At 50.2% G+C, this 11,155-nt stretch overlaps 1 protein-coding gene across 1 annotated transcript; it reads left to right on the top strand.

Moving 5' to 3' along the window:
* The first annotated feature begins 2,532 nt into the window (after positions 1 to 2,532).
* On the top strand, positions 2,533 to 10,620 carry CXCL14 (C-X-C motif chemokine ligand 14). Its single transcript, XM_084535531.1, has 4 exons — positions 2,533 to 2,883; positions 3,801 to 3,906; positions 8,048 to 8,158; positions 9,782 to 10,620. The coding sequence occupies exons 1-4, from the start codon at positions 2,820 to 2,822 to the stop codon at positions 9,795 to 9,797; spliced, it is 297 nt and encodes a 98-aa protein (XP_084391657.1). The 5' UTR covers positions 2,533 to 2,819; the 3' UTR covers positions 9,798 to 10,620.
* The last annotated feature ends 535 nt before the right edge of the window (positions 10,621 to 11,155 follow it).

Genomic DNA, 11,155 nt, shown 5'->3' with positions numbered 1-11,155 from the left:
TTAATGTGATGAAATGACAGACCTTTCACAGGGAACAATGTCTTTCTAATTAGCTAGATGAGGCAGGTGATGTGCTGCACACACCGTGGTGCTCCCCTGGGGACAGGCACGGCTCTCTGAGCACATCCCATCTGCAGGACCGAGGGCAGTGACCAGACATCAGTGACTGTGGTCCTAAAACTTCCTTCTGTTGGTGAAAAAACAAGCTTTGGAGATCTCCTGGAGACACTGCAGGCACACAAGGCATCTGTGTGTGCTGATCAGCTCAGTGTGTGCTTGCACAAAGGAAATACACCTGGATGAGTGGGGCTTCTTTAGGGTCAGACTGGTGAATTCCCTACACCTCTCCTTTCCCTCAAATCCTTCGCCAGAACTCCTTCCTCCTCTGTGACCATCCTTCTGAGATTGAGCAGGTGTCTGGGCAGCCATACGTGGCTACCAAAATCTGTCCTAGCAGGCCAGAGAAGCGTTTGAGCTCTCAGAAATAATTATTGTCAAAGCCAGCACTTGGCACACAGGCACCAAACTGCCCGGGCACACAGGGTGTATTTTCCATACCCACACATGTCACACAAATCCATTTCCCCACATAAACTGGAGCTAAGGCAGCCCTTTGCTTACCCAACAGCACACAAGCTTGGCTCTTTCACCACTAACAAGAATCACATAAGATGAGGGGATTCACTTTTTGGAAAGCTCAAGAATTTCCTTCGTTTTTTCTCCAGCCTGGACACGAGTTTCCCGGTTTGGGGGAAGTTCAAATTGCCGACAGCTAAAGCTGCACCCAAATTTTTATTAGCAGAGGGGGAGGGAAAAAAAAAAAAAGAGCTTGTTCTTCCCACAGCCCCCCTCTGTGCAGGATGAGCACAGCCTGGGGCTGCTCCTGTGCATGGAGAGCGAGGTGCAGGGGGCAGGATTGAGCCCTGGGATGGGATGGGGGTGACCTGATGCTGAGTGTCCCCAGTGCCCTGCCAGCGTACCCCCTACTCTGAACCCAGTTTTTTCCCCTCCAGCTTTTTCCCTTCCCCGTGGAAGCAGCTGGATACCGGCAGCACCTTTCAGAGGTTTGAGCTGAGCTCCCCCATGCCTCAGGTGATTGTTTTTATCACCAGGCTATGGAACAACAACAACAAAAAAAAATCTCTTTAGCATTTAACAGCACGCAGAGCACCACATCCCCAGCAGACTTCAACAGGAGACTCAGAGCTGGCGTAGAGCTGTGCAGCACAAACACCCAGAGCCCAGCAAAAACCGTCCCCCCCCGCCCCATCACACCGGTAGCAGCTGCGCAACCCTACCCACAAATGGGTTTTTCACCCCAAAAGCCCCCAAAAGCCACGTCCGCCGCCCCCCCAGGCCTGAGTCCCGGCGCAGGCTGTTCCCTGCGTGTCGGCACGTCCCGCATGAAGCCCAGGGCCGGGAACAAGGAGTTTGCCTCCACCGCCTGCGTGCAACGTGCAGGCTGTGTGTGGTAGGGCTGTACTCGCTGCCTGCCAACACCCCGGCAGGGAACGCCGCGGGAAGGCCGCTGCCAATGGGAGCCGGCAGGAAAAAAGCCATGGGGGGAAACTTAAAACGCTGCCGGGGCCGGGAGAGCGTGGAGGGGGCTCCCCAGCCACCCCCAGGGATGGGTTTGGGGTTTGGGTCATTTGTGGGGTCTGTGGGTACGTGAGGTGGGTAAATGTGCTGGGAGAAGGGCTGACATGGAGCAGGGATGGGCAGCAGCGTTTGTTAGCAATGTATTTCGGATGCATTTCAACGAAGGAGATCAGACCTGAGTGATCTTTGACAATTTCTGCCCCACAGGCAGAGATCTGGAGTGGGGGTTTTAAGGATGCTCTGTTCACTGTGAGTGGAGTCGGCACCAGGAGAGGAGAGGGAAGGAGCATCTGCATCCACAGGGCTTCTGCCTCTTGTCACCTTGCTCCTCACAGAGTGGAACAGAGCTTGTGCATTTGTTAAAGCAACCCTAAACCGATCGGATTTCCTAAAATACTCCATAAACCAAGCCCACCTAACACTGCTCTTAGGAGATTTTTTTTTTGTTCTTGTTTTTTTTGTTTGTTTGTTTGTTTGTTTTGCCATTGGTTTCACCAAATTTTCCTCTAAGGTTGAAAGCAGCCCTAGGTGACCCTGCAGGCAGGTGAGACCTCCCCAGTTCTCCTTCTGTGTCTGGATGCCCCGCTGCCCTTCTCCCATCACCCCACCACCCTGCTCCCACCACCACGCTGCCCTGCTCCCACTGTCCAGCAGAAGCATGCAGGACACCCATCCCATCCCATCCCATCCCATCCCATCCCATCCCATCCCATCCCATCCCATCCCATCCCATCCCATCCCATCCCATCCCATCCCATCCCAATCATCCCATCCCATGTGCTGTACCATCCTACCCCATCCCCACCCACCCCATCCCACCCACCCCACCCCATCCTGCCCCATCCTGCCCTATCCCTTCCCACCCCATCCCATCCCACCCCATTCCCATCCCATCCCCTCCCCTCCCTCTCTCTCTCGCCCCCTCCCCGCCGCCCGCCCTCTCTCCCGGGGCCGGGAAGCGGAGGGAGCCGCGCGGTCGCTCTGCATATTAATGAGCCGGCAGCTTTAAATGAGCCCTTTTAAAAGAGGACACGCGGGGGAAAGCGGCAGAGCTCGGGCAGCAGCACCGCCCGCAGCCGCTCCTTCCCCTGCCCGCAGCCGCCCCGGGGACAGGGACCAGGACAGAGACTGGGATAGGGACAGTGACCGGGACCGGGACGGGACCCGGCGAGGGGACAAATTAACCCCCCCGGCGCTTTTGAGGCACCCGCTGGCTCACCATGAAGCTCCTGACAGCGGCTTTGCTCCTCTTGTTCATCGCGATGTGCTTAGCCAGCGCGGAAGGTAAGGGTCTGTTTTGTTTTTTGTTTTTTGTTTTTGTTTTTGTTTTTGTTTTTGTTTTTCTGCCTATTCCTATTTAAACTTCTCTCCGGGGGTTGCTTCTCCACTATTTTTTGATTCGTTTCCTGAGACCTCCGAGGAGGGTCTGGCGGTCCCCTGCATGTCGGGAAGGTGATGCACGGAAAGGTGTAAGGCAGCTGTGGGTGGCCCCAAAAGTGGAAACAGGGGGGAAGTGCAAACGGCAAAGTTGGGGCTTCCCTGCAAGCCGAACAGCCCCCGGTGCTGAGCACCGGGCTGTGCCCCTGGTCATTCAGGAACACACCTCCAATATCTCCTGAAAACTCACAGTGGCTTGCACGGGGAAGACAGAGCCGGGTTGGACGTGGTGGCACGAATTGCACCGAGGCTGCCAGCGTACCGCTTTCTGCTGCGCACAAAAACCCCAGTTAAAAAAAAAAAAAAAAAAATGCTCAGCTTTTGTCTGGCTGCGAATGCGTTGGAGCACCCAGGAGAGGCAAAAGGACTGAAAGTCCCACAAAGTCTGGGCGAGACACGAGCGCGGTGAGAACCTCACCGAGAACTGCGTTTGCTTGTTCAGTTCTAAGTGAGTCCCGACTCTTTCATTTCCTCCTGTTAAACGCAATCACATTTAATCACAGCAGGTGCACTTTCAAAAGCTCCCCTATTTCCCGAGCCCCAGAACACACGTAGTGCTCCGAAGTCCCTTTCTCAGGGAGCCGCTACCTTTCCGTGTGACGTAGCAAAGGAAGCATTACCCTTTTTAAGCTCAACAGAGTTGCAAAATTCAGCTTTTTCCACTGAGGCTTGCAAGACCGAGCCGGAGTTTGCAGGGGCACACAGGCTGCGGGCAGGGACGCTTGGTATGCAGGAGGCTCTGCAGTAAATGCCTTCTCTTCCAGGCGTAAAGTGCAAATGTTCCAGAAAAGGTCCTAAAATCAGATTCTCTAATGTACGGAAGCTGGAAATAAAGCCGAGGTACCCGTTTTGCGTGGAGGAGATGATTATGTAAGTTTTCCTTCATTTCTTGCCCTGTTTCCCTGTCACTGAGTTGCCTTGCTTTACCCTGCAAGTTCCCTCTTTGTTCTCTGCTTTCATCGTGCCGTGGCACTCCCAGGAACAGTCATTTGCTGTAACAGATGCAGTAAAATTTGTAACTCTGATCAAAACCCCAGCTATCAGTTTTTGACAGAGTTGTCTGCTCAAAGGATTAGTTCCTGAGCAGGCAGCGAGGAGAGGAGAATCGTTAGTCTGAGTGGAAACAGGGACAGACACGACCGCGAGCTGTTGCTGTAAAACCCAGAACTATTCACTCAAGTTTCTTTGGATGAGCAGAGTAAGAACAAGAGCAGAATCTGGTCCATGGTGCCTTCTGCAAGGAGTTGTTATCCCAGACAGAGCCTGATTATTTTTATTTTTTTTTTGCCTGCCTCGGCTGGCGGTGATCGATCCCCCCATGCCCGGTGGGAGCACCCCAGGTATCAGCGGGTGCTTCCCTTCAACCCTCGCTGCCAGCTGTGAACAATGCTGCTGAGATCCCAAAGCAATGCCCTGGTGAATTAAACCAAGGCAGGTACAGCGATTTTTGAGATCTCTGATGGCTGGATCAAGAGGAGGTGTTTTTTCCCCCTCATTTTAAGTACGGGTGGTTTGTGGGTTTTTTCTGTCCTGTTTTGTATAAATTTACAATGTCCTACAAAGCACCAGCAAATGGGGCTGGATAACAACAGAGGGGCAGGTTAACAGAGAAGACTGCAATGAGCTCCTGTCACCTAAGAGGGGAAAAAAGGATCCTGAGAGCAGCCGCACACCCCAAAAAGCCACGGACTGACTCCAGCGTTCACAACACAGCATCTCAGAAAGCTGCTGTAACAGGACCTCAGCACCCTTCCCCACCACACTGCACTTTGTAACATCCCCAGGGCCAAATCCTGCCCACGGGACTGGCACAATCATGGCAAAACCCCAGAAGCCACAGAAATGGCTGGCCAGGCTCCACAGAGGCTACGGAGGAGGGACGGAGCATCCACACAGGGCTTCTCCGGATTTACACCAGCATCCCCATGAGCAAGGCACAGCTCAGGGACCTTCAGTCCCAATTCTCTGAAGCCAGGACGAGCTAACGGCACCTGAAGAGGAGCATCGCTGCCCAAATCAGCTCCTTGAAGTTTTACTTTCTTTGCATCGACCTTGGAGCAGCATTAGCGTGGTGCAGGGGAGCGCTCCTTGCAGCCCACGAGCGGCAGGGCCAGGCTCAGGAGCCAGCAGGGAGGGGAGCACCCGGGTGAGGAAATACAGCTCATTGATGCAACTTCTCGCTTGAAAAAGAAAGCTGGGAAATCAGCAACCTCTCACACGTGCAGGCTGGTTGATGCTATTCAAGCCCGGAGGCTCACAGCAGCTCTGGGACAGAGCCATCCCATCCCATCTCTCTCCCGTGTTCCTGGGGACACCCCCGGGGCCAGCTGACGTGCTGCCACCACTGCCCTTCCAGCCACCCCAACAAAACCTGAGGTCCATGCTGAAACCAAGCTTAAATTAATATTTAGAGAGCCAATTTGTCAGGAGTCTCCGGACGAGGCACGGAAGAGCTGAATTCCTGCACCCCCGTTTTTGTTGCTGTGGTGATTGTTTGAAATGAGTCGGTGAAGCTGGTTCCCCTCCTGCCCTCCTCAAAATCTCTTGTGTCTTCTCACGTGAGAGGAACGTGATGTTCGTGGTGTTTTGCAGATTAGACGTGGGTGTGCGGACGCAGTTTAGGAAGGAATGTGTCTTTGGCCACACACCCTCCAGTAGAGCTGTGGCACAGCGTAAGAGAGAGCCAAACCGAGTCCTTGGCCTGGTCAAAACCCCTCAGGACTCAAACCAGGACCCTGGTGGCCCTGGGGACAGGGTTCTCATAGGCAGAGCTGCAGAAAAGATGTGTGGGGACAGGGTTCTCGTAGGCAGAGCTGCAGAAAAGATGTGTGGGGCATGAAGCTCTGGGGTGTCACATGCTGACCCAGGGGTGCTCGTCCCAGTGCTGGAGGGATGGACACATCAGGAGGATTTGGGCTCAGGGACCTTCAGATACCCAAATCCCACCTGAAGGAGCTCATAAAGGTGTAAGACACCTTTATGTAAGAAAGGAGCTTCAGCCAACTCCTTGCCCAGAGTATCAGGTCTTGTAGTGTCCTTTAATGTCCCCTTACACCTGCCAAAAAACTCTTGCAGCACACCTGCACCCTAAGGGGGCATCGCCAGGAGACCAGAGCAGGGCCAGGTTAGCTCAGGGTGCCCCAAAATGCCACCACCCAAGGCTGTGCCCTCAGCACCAGGGAGCGCACAGGAATCACTGGGGACCACAGGGACATCTCAGGCATGTCCCCTCTGCCATCCCACCTCCAGAAGAGAAAACCTACACCCAGCATCAGAGCAAAGTGTCTGTGAGAAAAGCCTCGGTCATTCCCCAAGAGGCACACACACCATGGATCTCCTCCTCACTGCTCTAGCCATCCCCGAGCTGCCCTCCTTCACTCCTGGTGCACAACTGGGACTTGCTGGTTTCCAGAACTGCTCCTGCTCCTCTCCTCCCGAGATTTAGCCTGTCCATCACTTTCTGGAAATACCTCCTGTGCTCTGTCATACAGGAAACTCAAGCCAAGCTCTGACATCAGGCAGTGCAGACGGCACGGCCAGGAAGGTGGCTGCTGGATGGAGAAACGTCACGCTAACCTCGAGTCACTTAAACCTTGCATGCCTCGTGCCTTCAGTGAGCTCCTGGATTTGCTCTCCTCCTCTTCAATGTACTATCTCCTCAGGGTTGGCTGAGAGTGCCTTAGAGCAGAAACAGACCCTAGCTTTCAGCAGAGACCTTGCCCTTCTGTTGTCTGCAGCCCCAGAGGCTCTCCGAGGCCATCAGCTGTTTTTCTATGCATTTGGGAAGGGCCAAGTCCTGGCAACAAATCACCCCAAAATTGCCCTGTTCTGATGAATTCAGCTTGTACCTGTTGGACGTGGAGTGGAGACAGCAAGCAGGGAAGGAGATTAGCTGGATGGGAAGAAGAAATTGAGCCCGACACTGACCTAGGAAACGTGGTGAGCCCCTCAGCTGGGCTGAGAGGCAACCTGCAGGGTTTTATGTTGAGTGAGGGCTGCCCTCTCTGCACCAGGAGGGGAGCTGGGAAAGCTTGCAGGGGCTTCTTGTTGGGCTGGGGGAGATACAGCTCCTTTCGGAACCAAACCACGCTAGAATCCCATCAATATTCATAGATACGTCTGGGTTTCTGCCATTTTTCTGCTCGTGCTTCTAGCAGTGTTTAACTAATTCCATTACAATATTTTGGTTAGATTGAAAACCGTTTCCCTGTTACAGACAGTATTTACAGAAAATGAAAAAATATAAAAAGAAAAAAAAAAGAAAAAAAAAAAAAGAAAGAAAAAGAAAAATTAAAAAAATAAATAAATAACAAAAAAATTTAGGTTTTTAGGTAGGGTTTTTGATCACAAAAAAATGAGTAACAAAAATGGAAAACCATTTGACTTTGATTCCTGAGATATGGTAGCAGTCTTAATAGTTCTGGAGAGCCACCCTTTTGGGAAGCAGCTCCAGATCTCCCACATCACCTCGGCTGTGGCAGACTGACCAGGAGGGCTTCACTGAGTGCCCTGGGCTCAAAGCTCACCCCTGGGTGGGCACCCTGCCATCTGCAAGTGTTTAAATATTGCTGACTGGGGAGAACTGCGGGGGGATTGATGATCCAGGTCGGATCTTTTCCCTTTCATGCAATGATGTTGAGCCTAAGGGAACCCTCTCCTGCAAGGACCTTGCGGCTGCCTGACTGAACCCTAATTAAGTCAGCTATTAACCTCAAAAGAAAATATCCAGCAGACAGGCAGAGCGAGCTCCCTGATTAAAAATACCGGGTATGTCTTCATCTGGTACGACTTAGCCTAGCTCTGTGGACAGGGCTGACACGCACTGATTGATAACAGCTGAAGATCCGCTCCAGCCTTTTTACAACTCAGATGCCTGCCATAAAACTCAGCGGGAAAACCCTGTTATTGCCTGCCTGGGTGAACGCTCTGAGGGATGTGGGCATTTCCTGGAGGGTGAGCAGCGGGCTGGGCTTGCTGCGGTGCCCCTAACCCCTGCTGGCTTCCCTTGCAGCGTGACCCTGTGGACGCGGGTCAGAGGCGAGCAGCAGCACTGCCTGAACCCCAAACGCCAAAACACGGTGAGGCTGCTGAAGTGGTACAGAGTATGGAAGGAGAAAGGCAGGTAAGTGTGAGTTTGCTCCGCAGGTGGAAATTTCGGGGGCGAGCAGTGGTGCACAGGCACGCACTGCGACCACTGCATCCGTCACAGAGGAGGCATTTCATTTCCAAACCTACAAATATCAGCGGATGCTCGATGCGATTTCTTTCCTGCCACATGCACTCCTCCCTTCTATTTTAGGATTAGGCTCTTACAGCTATAAATAGTCTTTGTTTTCTGTTAAACTATTTGTCAGCTGATGTCCTCAGCTACGTACATGCACTCACCTCCTTTTTACGGGTAAAAAGCCAAGATGAAAAGCTAAATTACTTCCACACAGTCACAAGGAAAGCAGTCAGCCGTGCAGGGAAGAGACTGCCCCACTTCATGTCACACACACCAGAACTTACACCTTCTAATGCCACAAATCTGTGCCAATTTTAACTACTGCATCATTCCCAGGGAAAAGTGACTTGCTGGTAAAACGCACCACCACCTTCTCCTTTGCAAGGAGGATTTAATTTCTTTTTTTGCAAGCTGTCAGTTCTAGATAGATGAGAAGGAGAGAAACAAATGCCTGATGGTTGGTGTTATAACCCCTAGCCATAATGAAGGGAATGGCCAAACTCCTGTCACGGCCAGGAAAGAGCCTCTGTGTGCAGCACAGTCCCCCCAAAGCCCGACCCTTCTTACCCTCTGGGGAATTCACTCCCCAAGCCAAATCTAAGTGCAGACAGTGAGCTGCAAGCCCCATCTCCTGCAGAGATGAGCAAGGGCTCACTGAGCTCCAGTGCAGCTACACGGGGCCTGGATGATGAACACAGCATCAACTTTTTTTTTAACACATTTAAACAATTAAAAAAAAAAAAAAAAAAAAAAAGGCACAATTAAAATGACAGAGGATGCTCAGCCCCGAGCTGTGTGCTCAGGAGAGGTGCAGGCTCCCCCTCTGCTGCTCACCGTCTCCTCCAGAGCCCAAAGCAAAGCAGCCGAGCTAGGCTGCAGCCGAAGCAGCATCAAGTGGATGTGTCAGACGTAAAGGGCCTGATTTAAACCAAAGCTCCGTAATAAGTAAACAATTTGTCAGTGCCTTTGGGCCAGCTGCACCAAGCCCACTGAATTACTCCCCAGGGGAAGGCAGGGAATTTGAAGTCAAGCATGAATGTTTTCCCCAAAGCAGCATTGCCCCTGGTTTTTCCCATTCCTTTTTCCTGGATTTCCCCTTCCTTTTGCCAAGGAAGACTGCTTCCACCTAAAGACTTTGCAAGAGAGGGATTTTTCATCAAACAGCTCTGCCAGGTCTTCTCCTCAGGTTGTAAACTAGAAAAAAAATAAAACGGAGTCTGCTGTTATTGCAAACATGACAGGTACTGTTAATTTATTATCCATTCTAGTGCAAATATACAACTCGTGATGTACTTCATACGTGGGTATGCGGGACGGATTCTCCAGCGGTTAAAGAGTATTATAGGATGGGGATTTCCTCATCTTACACGTCCCAATAGCTGTGGCAGAGCACATCAATAACTCGCTTCCTAATTTACTTAAGCAGAGGCTAAAAGGCTGGCTTCTGGTTTTTAATTATTTGGAAGGGAGCTGCTTCATTCATGGTTTAAATACTTTGCTCTTGGCTTTCCTCCTGTCCAGGGTTTATGAAGAATAAGAGGAAGCGGCATGAGGAATGGAAAGGACTCCCTTGGCTGGTGTAGGACTGGGCTCTGCAGAAGATTATTCCTCTCTCACAGACACAAGACAAATTCTATATTATTATAAAGCACTTTTTACCAAGGGTCAGTTTTTACATTTTATAGCCGCGTGCAAAAGGCTTCCAGATTTCACGAGCATCTGTTGCACTTCAGATTTCACATCTGTCTGCTTTGTACTGAGGTCGGGAAAACTCATGCTTTGCATTTCAAAGAGTTTGTTGTTTTGGTTTTTTTTTGTTCTGTTTTGTTGTTTTTGTTTTTGTTTTTTTTAATGTTATTCATTCATACTACACTATGATTGCAATCGAGCTTTATAAGCTCATTAGGCAAACAGCAAGGTTTGTACAGGTATTTTACAGCCGTGTCCCTCACCCTTTTGCTCTGGGAAGGCGGTGGTGCCTGTCGGGGCATCGCCTTCATCCCAGGACGAAGAGGAGGGTGCCACCAAGATGCCACCCAGCCTGACGTGAGGTCCCTCGACTTGTCATCAAGTGCGTGTGACCATCCTGTGTGTACCTCTTCTCTTACGGACTCGGGGTCTGGCTACGAGGCAAAGCGAACCACACATCCCCGCATCAGAAAGCATTTCCAGCTCGGTTGGTTGGTTTTTTCTATTACCACTAAGGAAATTGTTTTTGTTTTTTTCCCACCTGAAGTTCTTACGGGAAGTTTGTGGCTTCAGTACTGAGACATTTTAAGCTTTGAGACTATTGTGTATGATTTCCTAGATTTGTAGCAAAAAAAAAAAAAAGCCTTTAAAAGGTACCTTTTTATGAAAAATATGATAGGGCAAACATATAAATACCTATATATGTTTTAGTCACAATACAACATATTCATTATTTTGAATGTAATACTTCAATGTTAAGCAGTGCATTCCTCTTTTTAAAATAAAATAACAAAACTACCTTTTCGTTTGTAAATACACTATAGGAAGTCTCCCTATATTATCTTTCTGTATAATGTACTGTACTGCTAAATTATCATATGCTATTTAAATGTTTGAAATATCTAGAAGGTTGCATGCAGATTTCATATTTCTTTCTAAGACAAACGGGAAAAAAAAAAAAAGTAATAAAAAATATATTTAAAAAAGCTGACGATTGCTCTTAAATTTCCTTAAACCACCAGGGAACTCCAGCCATTTCTAATAACATTTTTAGTGGGAAATTTGCTTTGGGAAAAACACTAAATCAGGGAGGGTGATTTAGAGTCAGGGCAACTTGATGACACTGGGATTAGAAAACATTATTCTGGTCCTGTTTAATTCCCTTTCTCATTTTAGGATTTGGATTTTACTTAAATACTGAGGAAT

Source organism: Aythya ferina (assembly GCF_964211825.1).
Source record: "Aythya ferina genome assembly, chromosome: 14".
Taxonomy (NCBI): domain Eukaryota; kingdom Metazoa; phylum Chordata; class Aves; order Anseriformes; family Anatidae; genus Aythya; species Aythya ferina.
Note: the sequence above shows the minus strand (reverse complement) of the source record. Positions and strands in the feature narration are given on the sequence as shown.

Excerpts from the sequence above, each read along its gene's own strand:
- CXCL14 (XM_084535531.1), top strand. The coding sequence starts at position 2,820 with ATGAAGCTCCTGACAGCGGCTTTGCTCCTCTTGTTCATCGCGATGTGC. Across the intron at positions 2,884-3,800 it reads GTGCTTAGCCAGCGCGGAAG|GCGTAAAGTGCAAATGTTCC; the intron begins GTAAGGGTCTGT and ends CTTCTCTTCCAG. Across the intron at positions 3,907-8,047 it reads TGCGTGGAGGAGATGATTAT|CGTGACCCTGTGGACGCGGG; the intron begins GTAAGTTTTCCT and ends CTTCCCTTGCAG.